Raw genomic sequence first — 19,384 nt, 5'->3', positions numbered from 1 at the left:
AGGTTGTCTTGGCTATCAGACAGCATAATGTTAATTTTATTTATAATTTTTTTGTTTTGTTTTTGATCAAATGTAAACATTTTCTTTCTTCTTTTTTCGACAACACAAATGATTCCGTTATTCTACATTATGGTAATATGGCGTTTTTACAAAGCTGTGTGTGTTTGAATGTCCGTGTGTAGATATGAAACACGCAGACTTTAATAAATTACATTTTATTTGTTTACATCATGAGCAGTCACATGGTAACAGTAGTAGCACACACCCCTCAGCACCCCGACCTCCTGCAGCCCGACGTCTGCCGCCGCCAGCCCCTGAGCGGCTGTCTCCAACCACACCAGCCTGGCATCAGGATCCTCGTCCGAGAACTGGAGCAGGGACCCGGAGCGCCGCAACGCCTTCAGACACTGCCTCAGCAGAGAAGCCGCCTTTTCCGCCCCCTCCTTGGACCTCAAGAGGGCGTCTGTGGTGCCCTTGTCAACAATAAGATCCAGACTGCTGGGACGGTAGTGGGCGTCAAGTCGGGTGCAGTCCAGTTCTAAAAACTCAATTTGAGAGGAAGCGTTGCGAGGCCGGACGGGGTTAGCCTGGACGTGCTCCCGCATTAGCTGCACGGCTACGGTGGAGATGTCGGCGCAGGTTACTCGCACTGGCAAAGCAGAGTCTCTGTAGATGGAGGGGCCGAGAGCAGATGTGCCGCATCCCAGGTCCAGGACCTGGACAGGACGGCGTGAAAGGGACGCGGTCTGCAGGAGGGGCGTGATGAGGTCCTGCACAGCATCGAAACCGAAGAACCACTCAAAGTTTTTGAAGTTGGGACTCCTTCTGCTGGTCTCAGAGTAGAAGCGATCCCATGCTGATTTCTTATCCATGTTTTCCATCAGCTCAACTAGACAGGAGAAAGAGGAAAGAGACACAGTTTACCTACCATCCAGTCCTGACTGATAGTGTCCTGCAGCTCTTTACAACCAAGACATGGCATGCTGAAACACACAGACTGGGCGAGGACGATATTTATCAGATTCATAAAGGAAGTTATGCTAGTATCTTTAGCATAATTTCCACTTTAGTACAACATCCATTGTGGTTTTTGTGTTGTGATTTTTACATTTCACCCTAAATTCTGCATGCATAACCTCAGTTTTAGCATACATTCTTTTTGATCATAAATTTCGTTTTAGCATTTCAAAACTTACGCACTACTTTGTGTTGATCCCCAGAAAACACAGTGAAGTTTACGGCAGTTATATAAAATCCATCCTGGACAAACTTTGCAGTTGAAGCTCGTTCAACTCCAAAGCTCTTTTTTTTCTCATTTTTAGCTAATTTTTGCTCATTTTTAGCTCATTTTTATTTGTGCCTTATACTGTTGAATACATTCGCGATAAATCTTCATCACTCAATAAGCCGTTGGTTCTCGCCTGCTGTGTTACTCTGAATGTCAACAGCTAACCTTTTGAACGAACAACCCTCTCTATTTAGCTGGTTAGCTTAAAACCACGACAGAAAATAACGAGACTACCTTGACATGAATGTACGACATGAACGACGTACTTGTCACTGATGAACGTTGCCTTGAACACGTGGAGAATACTCTTCTGCCAGCCAACGTGAACCACTTTGTGAGAGCAGACATGTTGGTTTGTTTTCTACAGAGCTCCACGACAGAGACAGAGCTCTCACTCTGACCACGAATTTGAATGAACTCTGCAGTCCAGGAAAACGTGAACGAGAACATTTCTCTCTATTATTTAGATCTTTGATTAATTTACGTGTATGTGACATAGATTTGTGGTTCTGATATTCAGATTTTTATGATAACAGTTGAACAAAAGACAAGTAATTCTTTGATTTATTCGCTCATTTTTAATTTTATGACGATTTTTTAAAATGTCGCCTTTTGTTTTTATAGATAAAAATTAAATTAAATTCAAAAGTACTCATTCTTAAAGGGTTTGGATTATTGTTGCTTTAACTCATCTCTTACAAATTTCTTCACAGTGATTGATGCTGATGAGGAATCCCTGGTAGCAGTCCGTGTTGCAGCACTTTTGGAGAAGCGTCTGACTGAAGACAGCATTGCTGTGTAACACTGTTGAAAAAGACACCGAGGGGGCGTCCACGATTGTCTCAAAGCTGTGATTGCAGGACATTTGTTCACAAAATTGACATAATCTTTGAATTTTATTCAAAGATTGTGTGCTCTCAAGTTGTCTTCGGTTTTCAAGTCCTCACAGCGTTAGACATAGAGTAGCCTATCAACACATGCGATTTAGAAAAATTAAAATGGAAACATTAGGCGCTAACTTGTGAAATTCTGAAAACGTGCTTTGTTTAGTTTTTTCTTGTCAATGTTTTGAACATGGAACATTTTTCTCATCCTATTTGGCCACAAAGCGAAACATACATTTAACATTTAATGTTAATTTTGTAAGGTAAGCACAGCTTCACACGCAGACCCAAAGGCAGGGGGAGGCCGGAACTCATGCATCCACAAGAACAGACAGAAAGTCCCTGCAAATATTTTAAATACATTTAAAAAAGAAACCAAAAGGTCAAGTTTAAATGAATGCATTCCAGTTATATAGTCGAAATAATAGCATACCAATTAAATGTAAAAACTGCTACACTGATCCACAACACAAATACCTCATTTGACGTGTTCCATTTTCACCATTTCTTAAACCAAACATCTTTTTCTTGTATGGTAAAAATATTCTTTAAAGAATTTTTTTTTTGCATTTCATTTCCTAAAGGGTCTTTAGAGCATTTGGTTATAAGTGTGCACAGCCATGTTGGAATCCTGAGAACTTTTTTTTTTTTGACAGCTGTTCCACTTTTATTGCAAAAAGAAAAAAAAACAGCAGAAGACAAATAATGCATTCAAGACCAAACGTTTCTATGGAAAGTATTAACTTTCTGGATGAGGTCTCTTAAAAAAAACTTTTCAGGAAAAAGAAAAATGATACATTTGGTACAACCTTTGGTCTTGTCGTTTTTTCTGATTTGAAAAAAAAAGGAAGCAGAATCTGAGTCAGAGAAAAGGCAGCAAATAAGATGTAAATTGCTTTAATAAAACTCAATGAAACGCAGTGTACCAAAGGAAGAGAATCAAACAAAGCAAGAAGATAACATTTACAACCACAAAAGAAAAAAAAAAAAAGAAAAAAACCTGTACAACTAATCGGCTGGAGTCGCTTCTATTTTCCAACTATGAGTTTTTCCGTTACCCATTTGTGTGACGCCTGGGGGACGGAGGGGGGGGTTGGAGTAAGAGGGGTAAATGAGATGCATGTGATCTTATCGTTTTATTTCCAAATAAATGAGAATCATCTCAGACACAGATGCGATTTGTAAATCAACGTGGCAGCTGATGATATTTTTTGTTTGTTTTTTCTTAAACGCTCCCCCTGCGGAGTGCAGTTTGAGGAGGATGTGATCCGACGTGGCTCAGGAGTGTTATTTGTACAGGATGTCGTAATGGCCTGGTCTGTACAGCAGGAAGATGCGGGGGTCGCCCCCTTCAGGGAAGATGTGGTTATTGACAGACCCTCCTTCCCCTCTGTCCATGTACTCCACCAGAATGGATACATTCAGGGCCTTGGCTAAGGCAATGATGTGAATGTGGTCACTTTCTTTAGACATAGGCTCTACTTCCTAGGAAAGGAGGAAGGACAACAACAAAAAGACAATAAACAACATATTCACAAATATTTTGCATAAGTTCATTCTAAAGCCCTCTTTAATAATATTCAAGTTCCTTCATTGAGCAACAATATATGTTAAAATAGTTTATTTTCTGTGGGCTCAATTCTATTAATGCGCTAATAGCAGAGCTAATTTTTCCATTAGCACTTCAGCCAATTTTCAGCATCGGTGGGGGGAAACCGTGATCAGTGCACTTCCAGCTTCTGTCTTTATCATGTTTCTCTGTGAAAATAACTTTTTATCCCAAACGCTGCCCACCTGCTGACAGAACTCCTTGATGGTACGTCCTCCCTCGATGAAATGCTCGAAGAAGCCATGCTCTCGCTGCAAGTAGCCTGAGGTGAGGAGGCGCAGGTAAACGACAACGTAGTCGGACATGTTCTGGTCGTTGAAAGAGTTCAGCAGCTCCTTCAGGCTCGGATGTTTCTCACACAGTTCAATCAAGTCCATGAACTGGATGGCAGGAGGAGAGACGGGGGCAGAAAATAATCATTAACTACAAAGAAATGAAGACAAAAAATATTGTGCACTTTAGCAAAAAAAAAAAAAAAAAAAGACAAAAAATCCAACTACAAAACATCTAAAAATAAATTTGTATATTCTGAATAAAAATAATACAGAGATCCAATATGTTTTTATTTTTAGCTAAATGTACTTAATAAATCCTACATTAGCTACTGAAGGTGAGCTTAACAGAAATGTTGTTAAGCGGTGAATACAACACAAAGTAGAAAATCTTGAACATAAAGTATTTTTTGATGCATGTCTGTGTCTTCGAATCCAAATCACAACGCGTAATTAAGGAACGAATGAAAACAACTTCATACAATACAGCGCTGCGGTACAGGAAAACTAAATCGGAGCCGATTTGTCGATCTGAGAAGCCGATCTGATCCCTCCGTCTAATCCGACCCGACAGCTTCAGCGACCAGAGCTGAGGAGTGAAATGGCGAACGGGACGCTCACCGTGTTGTGGAAATCCTCAATGGTAAACTCAGTGAAGCCTTCGTTAACCAGGTCTAGTTTGCTTTTAGCGGCAACTGCTTTAAATCTAAAAACACAGAAACATTTATTAAAGATGGAAACATTCCAACACAGAACATGATGCGTCAGGGTGACCTGACAAAAGCTAAATTAATGTATGTTTAATTTGCAGGTGAGAAATGGTATAAAGTATAAACCCAAAATGGATCCTTTTGGTTTAAGAAAAAAAAAACATTTTAATAAGCCGATGGTAACCATCATGCCTCTTACTTCTGAAGTTCTTTGCTGTTTTCAAGCAGCGACTCCAGATGTGCAAAGCCGAAGGCTCTGTAAAAGCAGTTTCCATCTGGTCGTGTTTTGCGGATATACGCGTACTTTTTGTAAAGGTCCTGAAACAGAAAATAAAGAGGAGCTGGTTACGAATTTGGAGCCACGCTGTAAAACCCGACGCTGTGAACTGACAGTATGACCGACCTTGAGCTTGAGTTGATAAACCGTGTCGTCCTCAGCGTATTCTCTCTGCAGCACCGACAGGTCCTGTCTGTCCGACACTAGCGGGTTGGTGTTGGCGATCTGCGCAGACGATACAGTTAATCTGCAGTTGCACCAAGGCAGACGTTTTTAAACATGTTGTCAACTGTGCATTTACAATCTGCGAACAGTTGGAACCTCATCTCAAACATTGGTATAACTGCCTATTTTAATATTCCAACCCTAAAATGCTGTTTCTGGGTGGAGAAAGACGTCAAAGCTTCAAACAAACTCCAAAATTCTTATCAGTATATCTCTTGCAGGGGCAGCATTATGTATTTTTAGTGGCATTTTACAGCACAATCTAGTCACTATGTTGTAACAAAAATGCAATATTTATCAAATACGAAATTTGACTGTTATTTAAGAGACTACTGCGCTTTCTGAAATTCCTTAACAAGGTTTCTACCAGCATTGCTCTGAGAAGTAGCTCCTATTATGAGCTCGACAGCAGCACATTTCCACCAGGCAGAAACTCGGAAGCTTGGAATCTGCTTCTCTGAGGAGGAGCTTTGTCCTTGAAGGCGAAGCTAGATCCAACTGAGCGTTTTGCACAGCTGAACGGTTGCCATAGAGATGAAAGGTCTTCTCAAGCCCGCATGAATGAATCGGGTTAACGGTACAGATGCGTTTCTGATGAGGGGATAATATTACCTCAAAATTTTCTCAAATTTGCACATAAGAAATTCTACACGAAAATATTGGAAATCTTCAGTGAAAATTTATTTTAATTAAATTATTTATTTGTTAACTACAACTGCTTTTAGCTGATACCAAAAACACAAAGGTCATTCTTAGTGCAGCTAAAATAATCTCGACTTCAGCTTCTTATTTTCTCTCCTTTCATTTTGTCTCTTTTTCCTTCTCTCCACTGTCTGCGTACAAAAAGTGTGGCGCCATTCCGACCAGATAGCTGCCAATTACCCAGAATGCAAAGCAGTGTGGTTTGGGTGTTTGGGTGTTTTTCCCCTTAGGAGAAACATTTGATTCCTCACCTCCTGCTGAATCCTGTCCTGTTGAGCGATTATGGCCTCATCGTAGGCGAGACAATTAACTCCTGGAAAGCGAGGACAAGTCAAGGTCAGTCAAAGTCAAGACTGGAAATGGAATTTTATATATATGAAAGGCAAGAGCAACTGAGGAAGGGAAAGAAAATAGTGCAAGTAAACTTGCTGTTAGGAAGAGACTGTGACAATTCCCTTCAGTTTTTTTAAGCAACGATGGACGTTTACTTTCACACAAGAAAAAAAAGCACCTGCACTGTTATACAGGCCAGAAAATAATTTCAGAAAATAATTTCTAGTGGAAGGAAGTATTATTAATTACAGTAAACCCCGACCTCACCTCTGGTGCAATTTTGTGGATTCATTTCCCCAAAATGTTTGAAGTGCAACTCAGGACGCTAAACTAGCTACGCAGCTATAATATTAGCTGCGTTTCCAAGCAGCCAATCCAAGGGCAGCGTTTATTTTGCTTGGTTTTGATTGGTCACCCCAAGAGCGGAGAAAGAAAGACACTGATTGGTGAACTGCAGCAATGCTAAAACTGTTTAAAACTGTGCACTTGATGCATATCAAGGTATTTTAGTAATGGCAACAATTAAAATAGTAAGTTTTAAGCATTTTTAGAGAGGGTATTCGCATATGTTAGTTATTCGCCTTTATCCTAGCGGAGGTCCACTACTGTTATCAGTCTGCCCTCTGAATCCTCAGGCTAAAACGAAGCTAGCTTGCGTTAAAACAGCAGGTGTTGGTGCAGATGGTTTGAAAGTACGAAATGATTTTTAATCCCAGACTTTTTAAAAAGTGGATAAAATGCAAACTTAAAACACAATCCGAGTAAAAACATAAACGGATATGAAAGCCTATGTTGGCACCGACCACAGAAAACGCAACATTTGTTTTTATCTCTGAGGTTTGTGCTTCTGGACATGATTTAGAAACGCATAAATGACAACACATTCTCCATGTCCAGAGAATCCAGCATCTTTCATTCAGATCTTAGAGTCTACTGTACTGACATTGTAACATCTTCTGTACGTTTCATCTGATGTTGGTCCTTTAAACCAGAAGGATGTGGTTCTACGAATGATATATATTTACGTAAAAATGACCTGAGCAAAAATGAAAAAGAAATGACGAAACACTATCTTCATTACAAAAAAAAAAGAAAATTTTGTAACCAACAAACGATATTGTAACAGCATTCCTCGGTTATTACGAACCCAATCTTCCACAGAACACCGGCTGCCGCCTGAGAGCTAACCAGAGCTAGCTCGGCTTGTGGGAAAACAAAACAATTTCTGGGCACGACGAAAAACGTCTCCGCACCGCGCCGAAAACAAAACCCGCCGCCTTACACGTTAGCCCGGTGCGTTCAACGCCTTGTGAGGTCTAATGCTGGTTCATGGCCACGCAGCGTTCCCCTGCCCGTGACTAAACCAGCGGTTTCTCTTTCTTTGTTTGTGTAACTGCAGCAGCTTCAGCTCGCTAGTGTTAGCTGGGAAGCTGTGGCCTTTCAGGTGGCGTGTCAGTCCCGGTCACAGACACAGGTGAGGCCCTCTGCGGAGAGATGCAATGATCTGAGCTCCGGCTGCCACAGAAATGTCAGCGCACCTTTTTGGGAGGTTTTTGCGAGCTACTGATTTTCTCACCTTCCATCTCTGCCTGCGAGGATTCCTGCTGTTCCTCCGCCATCTTAGCTATCGAGATCTGTTTCCTCCTTCTTCATGACCTCATGCATTGAATACTTCCGAAAAGAGGGGAGAGGAAAACGTGCCCAGTTTGTCGGTTCATTTATTATAATGGTTATATTTTCATGGTGCATAAAGTAAAGGGACATTTTTAATAGACTCCAGTTCTGGCCAAGCATGGCAAAGAAAACAGTAAGGGTAAAATCTATTGTATTTTGTGATCAATTTGAGCAAGTAAATATTACAGGTTGTGGAATTGCTTTTAAATTTTTCTGTTTTATTTATTATCGTCAATACCATAATTAGCTAAAACCTTTCCATAAGATAAAATTATCCCACAGGCCAGGGGCGGTTCTAGAGAGGGGCCAACGGGGGCCAGATGTTAGTCAGTTTGGTACACCCTGTCAATTTAGCAAACCATTCTACAAGGCTGTTTTATCAAATCAGCAATCTGATCTTTGAGAAGGGGTATGCTGTTATGAAGGGTGTTTCACTGAACCAGCATACTCCTTTATAAACTACTGTCTCATTGTATCGCACTGAAATAAAAAAATAAACAATTCATTTTATGCAACACGGTTAGTTAATGGGGCCAGCCAGTTTGGGTAGCTTGAGGAGTACATAGAGAAAAGGTGAAAAAGTCAAATCCTGTATCTAAACAACTAGACACAACCTAATAATTTACACTCTCTAAAGTAACTCCCCAATTTCAAGTACACGCTTGAAAGTAGGTCATATTGCTGAAAAAACTTTTATTTTGAAAATTACTTCTTTACACATCCAACCAGCTGTCTGCTCGCTTGAGTGAATTAGCAAATGGAAATTTAATTCTTTCAGTGTTTTACAGCAGTTTAACCATCACGTCAATATACCTGGTTTTAGTCAAATGTTTTTCAAATGACTGGAAATGATAGTTTGGAGTAGATTTGATTTTATTTTCCAGGGGAGCAGACCCCACTAGGACTGTGTCTCTGCTGGGGGCTCGGCACCCCTAAAGGTCAAATACTAGAATCGCCCTTGGTGACACTTATCTTAATATTAGTAATTATAATACTTCTCAGTTACACAACTTTAAGGACTCGTTCGTTCATGGCTGTTTTCACGTTCATTGCGCTGTTCAGATTCGTTTCGATGTTTGCTATTCTCTGGAGTGCAACACGAAAGCTTGACGTCATTCTGTTTTTGGATTATGTGAAAAGGTTCAACTGGTCCAACTGTCCTATTGCTCTGTCTGTCCCTCTTATACAAATCTACTGCAAATGAAAATAAAACACTTTCCTTCCCTTTTCTGCATTTGGGTAAATCTTTAGATTCATTTTCTAGTGAAGGAAGAGCCAACCCACTCAGTAAATCTTTCATAATGGATTGATGGAATGATTGGATATCTACCTTAAAGCAGATGAAGTACAGCAGCAGTTTGCACAGACTCACTAAAACTGGACAATAAGACATCATTCAGATCTCTGTGTCCCAGTTCAGCATTAAAACAAAGACATGTATCCATCTGGAGGCTTCAGGTGCTGTTGGCCATTTTAGCATCACTTAAACAGCCAACTTGATGTCCTCAGTATGGTTGTCTTCCTGATCAGCTCAATAGAGAACCTTTGGGAAGTGACGAAAGAGGACATTCTGATTCTAAGTGCAGAGAAACTCTGGACCAAGACCTGAATCCAACCCCTGGCTCAGGGCTGGATTGCTCATATGTTAACATGGGTCACTATGTTATCTTACCAATCATCACTGGAGAGATTCCGGATGCAGATGTATTTATTCATACTACTAAAACATACTTGCTGTTTGCTGTGATACTGCCAGCAGATAATAAGCTGAACTGGAAACAGTAAGTGCAGCTCTATGGATGACTCACTGTCAGGAAGGCCGAGTGCTTAAAGCTCTTTAACAAAGTGGGACTTGTTCATCCCATGTCCCAGCTGATGGCAGATCTTCCACTGTGAATGTGATGAACATTAGTGATCCCTGCCAGAAACTAAATAACCACATGAGGTGAACCCCCTGCTGAGAGTCAGGGGGGTCAGAAAGCCAGACTGGTCGCTCAGTGAGATCAGCTGGTGGTGGCTGAGCTAATGGAACTTAACTGGTTCAGTTGATTTTCACTTCAGTGCTGATGTGGCTGTTTTTGTTGGATGAATGCAACCAGCAGCTCCTGCAAAGAGCCCAAGCAGTTTCATTTAATATCTGAGACAATGGCAAGGCTGCTTTATTGATTTATTGCCTTCTGAAACATAATACAGCAGGAGTTCATGCCTGCCTGTGGATTCGGTGCCTCATTTTACTCCTGAAAACTCTTGATAAAATAATCTTGATATTACCTGTGATGTTGGATGAGATGAGAGTAGAGTAGCCTGCTGATAAACATTTTACCAATGTTGGATATAATGCTTTTTTTTGTTTTTGTTTTTTCTTACCGTGTCACTCATGCCATCAATTTGTTGCATAGTTCCAACCAGGAAATGCGTCAGTTGGAGATGCAGTTGTAGCTACAGGGTCAGAGTTAGTAGTCAATAACTTTAACAGCTTCCAACTGCTGCATCCATCATCCGACCCGATCGGACCCCAAAACGAGTCGGGTTGTTTTGGGTTTTACTCTGACCCAGCTGTATTGGACAGACTGATACAGCCAGTGACTATTTAAGCAACTATATTAGCTACAAAGTGCTTAATTAAACATCCAGAGGCTTTCTGTTGTGTTTGCAGAGACGTCATATGTCTTCATGCTTTTAGGTAACATGGATATCAGATGTAGAGCATCTGTGATCATTACTGTCTTACCACAGATTACAGGTTCAATCTGGATTCAGACTACATTATTTGAACACGTTAATCTGCTTTGATCTAAACTGTTGCTGTATGTTTGGGGTCGAAGGTGACCCTTCACCCCTCCCCTAAAATTATTTTCACTCATTCATTCAAAGATGTCAAAACAATGTAAAAGAAAGAACAGTTACGAAAAACTTAATGCAACTATTTTTGATTGCATGCTATGTAGTTAAATGAAATCAATCAATAGTTTAAGTGATCAATAATCAATAGAAACGTCTGTTTGAATGTTTCCACTGGTATTTTGATTATGTGCCTGGATTTACCTCGAGGCTCGGAGGCTTCTTTACCTTTAGCTTCCACTCACTCATTCCAAAACATGACTATTATTTCCAGTCAGAAGACGCCTTGTGGACAAATTAAAAGATCACTTTAAACCTAAATCTATAAGCGGTATGAGTAACTTTGGGCCTTGCTGTGTGCTCTACAGTTACATATAGTGATGTATCATCATGAGATAAAACCAGTGATGGTTTGGATAACATTAGCTCCTCTCTGTGGTTCCCTCCTTTTGCTACTGTGACTCAGAGGCTCCCCCCCTCCTCAGGTGTAAATCACATGGATGATGTGATTGTTCTGTTCTGTTCTGTTCTGAGTGGCAGCCATGATGACCACCAGTCACTCGGCTCTTCCATTAGCAGCTCTTGGCGGGGTGAGTGGTGGAAGTAATCCCCCCTCAGCCTGTTTCAGTTCTCCTGCTCTGTGATGGAGAAAATCACATCACAAGTCAGCTGGTACTTTGAAATAAGACAGTCTGACCTCTCCACGCGACTGTGTAAACACTGATTGAACACAATAAGGGATTCATTATCATAAATGACTGCGTTCAAACATTTTACTTTCCCTTGAGTTGTGCTCCACCCTCATCCATCACACTGGATGTACAAAAGTCTTTAAGTTTAGGAACGAATGTTTATAATGAAAAAAAAACAAAAAATGATGAGCATTTATTCAGAGGGTACAACATAATATCAAGTTAGAACTATTACTAGAACTCACATTTAGCAGCAGCTTCATTTTGCTAAGCCACACAACCCAGAAATAGTCACACATCACCTTCATTCCTCTTAGTTTAGTTTATGCTACACTGTTTCTGTTTTAAATCACCTACGACTCCCGAAAGTTATATTTCTATTTCCTAAACGGATTAAGTAATGAGAGAAATCTATAATATTTACCTTAATGTATTTTAATGCCACTTATACTGAGCTAGGTTCTGGTTCTGCTTCTGCTGGAGGTTTCTTCCTGTTATAGAGGAGTTTTTCCTCTCCACTGTCACTGCATGCTCTGTATGAGGGATCCTGTAAAGTCAAGTGATTGTCTATATTTCTGGGTTTCCTTACAGAAATTACTGAATCTGCTTTGAATATTTAAATAAGCATACTGTATAATAACAGGGATCAATTGGAATGAATGTGTGTTTGAATTGTAGAGATTTTTTGCAAGGGACCTTGACATTTGTTGTGAATTGGAATAATGAACTGTATTGAATTGAATCTAATTATTTATAAGTATAAGAGTATGGGAATGTCCAGCAACACACAGTTGAGAAGAAGGCTTTTGTGTTCAGAGGTGGACAGTAACTAGTTACATTTACTCTAGTAACTTTTTGGAAAAAATAAATATTCTTTCAGGAGTAGTTTCACTGCACACGTTTTAATTGAGTAATACTGTTGTGAAGTGACATAATAGCTGCTGCTGCCTGCATCTCTTCTCCAGAACATTTCAGTCAAATGTCCAGACCTCTGCACAGCCTGACCTCATGCTGACGAGACATTTCAGCCTCTTGTTTTGATTGTGTTGGAGCAGGAATCCCTCTGCAAAGGAGCAGAGGAACTCCTGCAATATTTCTTTTTGTTTGTTTTTACATTAACATCACCCCAAAAAAATAATGCCACATGAATATAAATCTGTTTATTTCTTTGGACATTTTTGCAGTGAGAGACGCAGTATGCATTGAGCATGTTGATCCACCACTTCTGCTGCTAACAATCATATAAAAATAACAAAACATTATCAGAAAAAGCGTTGCTGGTCCAGTCTCTGGTTATTGCCTTCCTGAGCTCGTCTTGCTGCTGACGCCCAGCATGGCGTGCAGCTCCTCAGGCTCATGTCCCAGCAGCCCCTGCAGGTCGCACACAAAGCGGTAGACGTAGCGCTTGCCGGCCGTCTTGCGGATGATGTTCTTGTCGTAGTAGTAGCGCAGGCCCCGACTGAGTTTCTCATAATTCATTTTTGGTTTGTTTTTCCTCTTTCCCCAAAGCAGAGCGACCTGGGAAACACATACTCATCAGAGAACATCCACAATGTGACAAACACAACCTGTGTTCTTTATGTATCTGAACAAGAGAGATGCATTTAGGCTACTTTTTTTTTCTTTTGTTTTGACAATTTTTAAATTGTTGTGACTGTTTTACATCCTGGTTTGGTCACTTCAACAAAGTGTGAAGTTTTGCAGTGGCAGGTCGATGGTGAGAATCTAATCAAAAAGTCTTGCTGCTCAGCAGAAGAGAGAATAGGAGAGATTTTAGCTCCTTTCACCAAAACACTTCAAGAAACCTTTCAGGATCTCGTCTGCTTGTGTTCTGGGTCAGATCCGACGGGTCAACCCTCTTCTGTAACACCTCTGACTCACCAAGTGAGGTCAAGAGTGTAAAGATCAACTGACTTGAACCCAGCAGAAGCTAGCTTGTCTCTAGAAACATCTGACTAACATCAGCTAACTTACGGAAAGCAAAAAAAAAACTCAGAATCCAATGAGAAGAGTTGAAAGGAAAGACTTATTTTAGTTTAGTTAGAACTAGAATGAATTAGACGTTCTCCACCCTCCGTTGTTGCTGTAAAAAGACCAGCATGAGAAGCAGACCTGCTCAGTTCAGAAGCTCCAGCTGTTTGCTGTGGATGGCCAGAGGAACCTCAGACAGCAGGTTCACAAAGCGGCTATTGTCCACTCATAGCTACTCAGTAGAACCCCACCTAAAGAAATATCTCAACTATCACTGTTGACTTCATTGCTCTCTGTATTTGTGTGAAGCTGTTCAGTCCCTCTGATAGGAGTCTCTGTTGCTGTTACTGATCAGCAGAGATAGTTTAGATGAACCGGCAGGAAGATCAGCAGGTTCTTACCTCATCAGGGTCGGTCAGTTTGAATTCCCACTCATTTCCAGTCCAGCTGATGCACGACTGACAGCTGCTGTCTGTTAGGAGCTCCAGCAGAAACTGCCACAGCTGGATTGGTCCACTACCTGTGGGAGGAAGGCTCAGCTGATCAAAGCATAAACCTGGAAAGACAAATTGAGTTGTCTCTGTCCCCACAGCTGTCCTACCAGTGCGACCAGCTGAAATGGCTGCTGGTGTCACAGCTTTGCCCACATGTGTTTTGCTGCCTACGTCGTCTTTGAAGCTCCCGTCTTTCTGCTGCAGCACGAAGGCATCATCAGGCTCTCTGTCGTCCAGACGCTGTAAACCAGTGAGTGGCGCAGTCAAAGCCCATGGGCTGACGGTGGGGGGGCGTCTGCTGGCAGTAGTCCTCTCCTCCAAGTGTGTCTCTGCAAGAAAGCAGGGACAGAAACACAAGATGTGGTCAGAGTTCTCTGTTTTATAAAGTACTTGGGTTCAAAAGATAAAACTGAAAAAATGCAAATTTTATTTAAAAAATTATGTCAAGTTTCTTTTCTCTAGCTGAGAAACTCCATCTGAGGGACTTAGCTGTTAACCAAGGGAGACGACCTTTGGGATTGGTTCATTTTTCTTACTTTGCACATTTTTCCACAGATTTTCAATAGTATTAATGTCTGAACTTTGACTGGGCCATTCTAACACATCCTTTGCTTTGACCCAACATCTCAGGCTGTGTGTTTCGGGTTTCTCTCCTGCTGAACCTGATCATCTAACAGGTTTTCTACCAGGAGTGTTCTTTATTTAAAGTCATGGACGATGTGTCCATGAAGTGTCCATGATGTTCCCAACTGCATTTTTTGCACATGGAGTTGTTCACTTGGCATGTGAACAAACACAAAGCCTTCTTGAGGTAATTCACAGGGCAAGTACAAGATTTCATACAAACTTCTACTGGTGAACAGGTAACATTATATTTGTAACTGGCTGGGTTGGGAAGTTTTACCTTTAAAGGTAACATTTAGAAAACGTTGGATATATAAATAAAAAGATTCACATAGTAGTTCAGAGTTATTGATAGACTAAACTTTGTGTGCTGCATTTGTAAATTGTTACATTTAAAATGGTATTTTCACAGACAAATATTCAAAACTATGGAAGCCCGTTTCCACCACTGTTAAAAAAATAAAATAAATTATCTCATTATTTTTGAGATACTATCTCAAAAATAATGAGATACTATCTCATTATAATGACATAATTTATTTTATTATTTTCACAGAGTGGTGAAAACGGGCTTCCATATAAAACATTCATGACCAAAATGGAAATATTTTTATTTAAAAAACAGTTTTCATCAAATGTTATTACCTCATGACAAACTGAGTTGAGTGGGTTTTATGTGAGAAGTGAGTCAGACTGCAGGGAAGGAAATGTGAGCTAAATTAAATTCCATTTTATTTTCATTACTTTTGTAGTTGTTAACTTGGTGGTTTTCAAAAGCCAGTTCAGCAGCTGAAGGTTATTAACTTTGTTTTTTCATCTATTGAAAGTTTTGAAAAAACTCGTATAATTTTCAACGTAGCACAGAAACGGCAAATACTAAGATTCATGCGATGGAGGCTGGAAGGAGAATGTAAATAAAAGATGTCTGCCAGCGTGAAAAATAATAAAGATTTTCTGCATGTTGGTGAAGTAAACATTGAGCATGCATGTAATCTGCTTTGTAACAGAGTTCTCCGAGTTGACAGTGAGCAGTCTCTGACTAGAAAATTATGTCGCCCTTCTGCCATGACAACAATGAAATAAAAGTGAGGTTTTTTATGAACTATGTTTTTTTTTTTTTTACCTCTGTGTATTTCTGGTATCAGAAGAGCAGAACTGATGATCCGTCTGGATTCTTCTGGATTCATCAGACTGTGACCTTCATGTGGGGCAGGAACTGGATCCAGAGTGTGGAGGTCTAAATGATAGTGATATGTCTCATTCTGTTGCTCCAGGTTGTAGCCTGAGTTGTTCTCTGAGGGGAAAAGATGCTGAACTCAGTCAGAGCCCAGCTACTGAGAGTTTCCTGAAAATAGTTAATTTCCTGAGACGCTGAATTTGGGGTTTTCGATTTCTATAAGCCATGATCATAAAAACAACTGGAAACATTTTCAAAACATTTCACTCTGTGTGTATGGGATCTTTGAATAGATGTGGATTGCAGCTGGTGAACAGCTGGGTGTGTTGAGTTGAGAACTGTTTACCCCTCTTGAGGGTCTCCAGGTGCTCCCACAGGATCTCTCCTGCAGTGTCGTCGGCCATCAGGCCCAGGAAGGCCTCTCTGTCCAGCCCACAGAGCTGGCTGCCCTGCAGACCCCTCAGCTCTGAGCTGTGGAGCCCGAACTCAGCCTGGCACCAGTCCAACCAGTGGCTCACCTCCCATTGTGACCACAAGCTTGGATCTAGACGTGGAGATGCAAGAGGTACATAATTCAGAGGTCTTGATACAAATCAATTTAAATAGAACAACTAAGAAATAAACCAGGTTGAGGTTGTAGAAAGTTCACCTTGTGGAAAGTGGTGGTTGATAATCTCCTGGGTAAAACCAGAGAAACTGGCCTGAACAGCCTGGCTCAGGACTTCCTTACTGGTTGGGGAGAGAGGAGGAACATCTGTGGAGTCTAGCTCTAGGATCCAAGTAGAAAAAAACAACCAGACAGGATACCAGGTGGTTGAGTGTATCAGCCATTATACATTCACCCATCAATTATCATTAGTTGATTCCTAATACATATAGGGGAGACCGGGTATGGTTGTAACATGGGGAGAGTTGTAACACCACCAGATTAGGTTGAAAATAGAATTGACGGCTGTAAACGAGTGAAATTCGTAGTTCGTACAGGGGAAAGCTAATTTTAACATGTAGCATAGCTAATTATTTCAGTGCAGGGCACCATTAGATAAAAATCGAAAAGTAGAGCAATGCGTAATTGAAAAATGTATTTTATGCTCAAAATGTATTTTTTTATTTTCATTATACAGATGCACGTTTCTATTTGCAACATTCGGAACGGAGAGAAGATTCTTCCGTTCTGTATTTCTGTCCCCTTTCCTCATTCAGGGCTCATAAAGTCTCATAAAGTCTCACTATGTGTTCTGTGTAGAACCACATAGCAACAACTGCTATGGTTCAACATAACGGTCTGCAAAACTACACTTATGAATGGTTTTTTTTACATACTTATCCGTTTTCTAGTGTTTTTATTTTATTTTTAAAGGTTAATATTTTTTTAAATATGTTTTTGTTCACCAGTGTTAAATTTCTGGAAAGTCTAGTATTTTTCATAAACTAACAGCTTTTTTTACAAGCTAACAGCTGCTATCATAAGTACCCAGAGATGATACTGTAATGACGTATTAAATACATTGATACTTCAATGTATTTTTAGTAACTGTGCATCAAACTACACATTTAAAAGTAAAGTATTTGGTGAAATGGCTATTATTAAGTACTGTTTACTGATTATAATGTGCAATGTAATATTATTTATTTTAGCAGACATTAATAAAATTGAAGTTATGTGCACTGTTAGGTATTTTAAAACCAAAAAGAAAAAATTTTAACACAATAAATTAAGATTAGAAGAAACCTAACATAAACAACATTTATCTGTGTATTGTGTTTTCATTTTTTTATGGATTAAAATGTGTTCTTCATTCAAATAAGTTACTCGCATTATGTTGCGTATCAACAAAATTAACTCAAGAGTATAAGATTTGGAAAAATGGTTCTAATTATTTATTTTTTTGTCAAAGTTACAGAGTAATTGAGTAAATCTAATTAGTTGATACCTGTCCTTGGCTGTTTGAGCAATATCACTTCTACAATTTCAATTGCAAAATATATATTTGTTGTCTGGAAGCCATTGTGACTTCTATAATTGTCAAATCCTACAAAACAGAAAGAACAATGTTAAAGAATCAACAGTGATTAATTCAAACATGCCTTTTGTTCTACCAATCATTTGTATATTTCCTGGTGTGTAACAACCTAATTCTTTTAATTTTGGAAGCTATTAGCCTGAGTCTTCGCTCTGTTCTGAGGGAGAATGAATCACATCTTGTTTAAACATATCTGCAATGTATATAAATGTTTTTTTATTTTATCCATTTCTTTTTTTAAGACTCATTCATAATCATGTCATAGCCATTCTTCCAGCATGAATCTTGCAATGCACCAGTTTTTATTATTATTATTATTATTATTATTATTTTCAGATGCCTTTGATTGTACTGGAAGCTGTTCTCCAGGAGGTGATACAGGCACAGGGAGGCACATCTTTCCTCACCTTGGCATTGAGCTGCAAGTGCTTTGAACCCAACCCGGTAGCGGGTTCGGTTGTAACATGTCATGTATTTGACATGAACTCATGAGGTCTGTGACATTCTTGCAGAGGTTTGAATTGGTGCCATTTGTCGTAAACAAATGTGGGTATTTTGTATAAAAGTTTGAAAACTCTCGCTCAAACATTCTGAGTTAAAGGTGCTGGAGCAAAAAGTGTAACAACCATACCCGCTCTCCCCTCTATATAGTTTGGCGCCTCGGTGTCATTTCGAAGCAGTTCCTGTATCGGTCACGTGACTTGCTGAAAGCAGCACGCGCACCAACTCGGGGTTTCATCCTTGGGCTTGACGCAAGGTCCAGGTTCGGACGTACCTCCTTTATCACAACAGGTGTTATGGCGAGAATTGCGTCCCCTGTCGCGGGAGCGCGCATCGCTCTAAACTCTCGCATATTGATGAGAAAACGGGCTGAAATCCGACCGAAGAGGAAACTTTTAAAGATATTCGTAACATTATCACGTTTATTAATCATGTAAGCCCTAAAACTGATGACAACGCGATCATAAGAATGACGTCATGTGTCAGGATGAAGTTTATAGAGAAATGTTATCACAAAGCCGCAACATTTCAAATCTGATTTCTTTGGTGACAAGATGAGAAAAGAGTTTGAGGTGATCAGGCTGCGATGCGTTTAATGCAGAATCATTTTTGTTTTGATATTTTTGCCTTTCAGCATTCAAACCGGGATGAAAGGAAACCTGTAAGTTCTCCTTTCTATTAAAATGACTGCGCCAAAATAATATTTTCAGATAGTTGGGTGATTTAGAGATATATGAAGAGTAAAACTCCAACTTTACTAATTTACTGCATCATAGCTGCATGTGTTTGTTGAAGGCTGGACAAACCGCTGCATGCAAACAAAAGCACAGATTCCACTTCATTAATTTATTGATTCAACAGTGGAACAAAATTAAACCCAATTTTAACAGCTATTAATTGAGTGTGATGAATTGTGATTCCTTAATTCCTAAGCAATTAATTAGTTTTTTTTGTGTGTGTTTTTTTTATCACTAATATCTAGAGACATTTTTGTTCACTGAGTCCCAACGTAAAAACTGGCCACTGTCTTTTTGTTGTCAATATAAAACACATTGTGTAGCAATTGAGGAAAGTCAGTGAATAACA

General features: G+C 39.9%; 2 protein-coding genes and 1 pseudogene across 4 annotated transcripts; all 3 read right to left on the bottom strand.

Moving 5' to 3' along the window:
* Positions 1 to 199: 199 nt before the first annotated feature.
* cskmt (citrate synthase lysine methyltransferase) lies at positions 200 to 1,658 on the bottom strand. 2 transcript variants are annotated; one of them, XM_055058576.1, is made up of 2 exons: positions 1,555 to 1,658; positions 200 to 889 (listed from the first exon to the last, which is right to left on the bottom strand). In XM_055058576.1, the coding sequence occupies exons 1-2, from the start codon at positions 1,634 to 1,636 to the stop codon at positions 216 to 218; spliced, it is 756 nt and encodes a 251-aa protein (XP_054914551.1). In that variant the 5' UTR covers positions 1,637 to 1,658; the 3' UTR covers positions 200 to 215. The 2 variants fall into 2 exon arrangements, with proteins under 2 accessions (XP_054914551.1, XP_054914552.1); XM_055058577.1 differs by having other exon boundaries at positions 1,523 to 1,649.
* Positions 1,659 to 3,053: 1,395 nt separating this feature from the next.
* On the bottom strand, positions 3,054 to 7,970 carry LOC129378258 (ubiquitin thioesterase OTUB1-like). 2 transcript variants are annotated; one of them, XM_055058573.1, is made up of 7 exons: positions 7,877 to 7,970; positions 6,219 to 6,280; positions 5,167 to 5,265; positions 4,963 to 5,081; positions 4,675 to 4,759; positions 3,967 to 4,161; positions 3,054 to 3,657 (listed from the first exon to the last, which is right to left on the bottom strand). In XM_055058573.1, the coding sequence occupies exons 1-7, from the start codon at positions 7,917 to 7,919 to the stop codon at positions 3,460 to 3,462; spliced, it is 801 nt and encodes a 266-aa protein (XP_054914548.1). In that variant the 5' UTR covers positions 7,920 to 7,970; the 3' UTR covers positions 3,054 to 3,459. The 2 variants fall into 2 exon arrangements, with proteins under 2 accessions (XP_054914548.1, XP_054914550.1); XM_055058575.1 differs by lacking the exon at positions 7,877 to 7,970 and adding an exon at positions 6,568 to 6,669.
* A 4,821-nt stretch (positions 7,971 to 12,791) lies between these two features.
* On the bottom strand, positions 12,792 to 16,619 carry LOC129378257 (protein C-ets-1-like; annotated as a pseudogene).
* Between the last annotated feature and the right edge of the window lie 2,765 nt (positions 16,620 to 19,384).

Source organism: Poeciliopsis prolifica, unplaced genomic scaffold (assembly GCF_027474105.1).
Source record: "Poeciliopsis prolifica strain line A6 unplaced genomic scaffold, Auburn_PproV2 SCAFFOLD051, whole genome shotgun sequence".
NCBI classification, from domain to species: Eukaryota; Metazoa; Chordata; class Actinopteri; order Cyprinodontiformes; family Poeciliidae; genus Poeciliopsis; species Poeciliopsis prolifica.
The sequence above is the reverse complement of the archived record's forward strand: the minus strand, read 5'-3'. Positions and strand labels throughout refer to the sequence as shown.

What these genes read in the sequence shown, in the direction of transcription:
- cskmt (XM_055058576.1), bottom strand. Translation starts at nt 1,636, where the DNA reads ATGTCTGCTCTCACAAAGTGGTTCACGTTGGCTGGCAGAAGAGTATTC. An exon ending in GCAACGTTCATCAGTGACAA is followed by an intron (nt 890 to 1,554) that starts GTACGTCGTTCA and finishes TCTCCTGTCTAG; the next exon opens with TTGAGCTGATGGAAAACATG.
- LOC129378258 (XM_055058573.1), bottom strand. Translation starts at nt 7,919, where the DNA reads ATGGCGGAGGAACAGCAGGAATCCTCGCAGGCAGAGATGGAAG. An exon ending in CTCGCAGGCAGAGATGGAAG is followed by an intron (nt 6,281 to 7,876) that starts GTGAGAAAATCA and finishes CTCGCTTTCCAG; the next exon opens with GAGTTAATTGTCTCGCCTAC. An exon ending in TTTATCAACTCAAGCTCAAG is followed by an intron (nt 5,082 to 5,166) that starts GTCGGTCATACT and finishes TTTCTGTTTCAG; the next exon opens with GACCTTTACAAAAAGTACGC.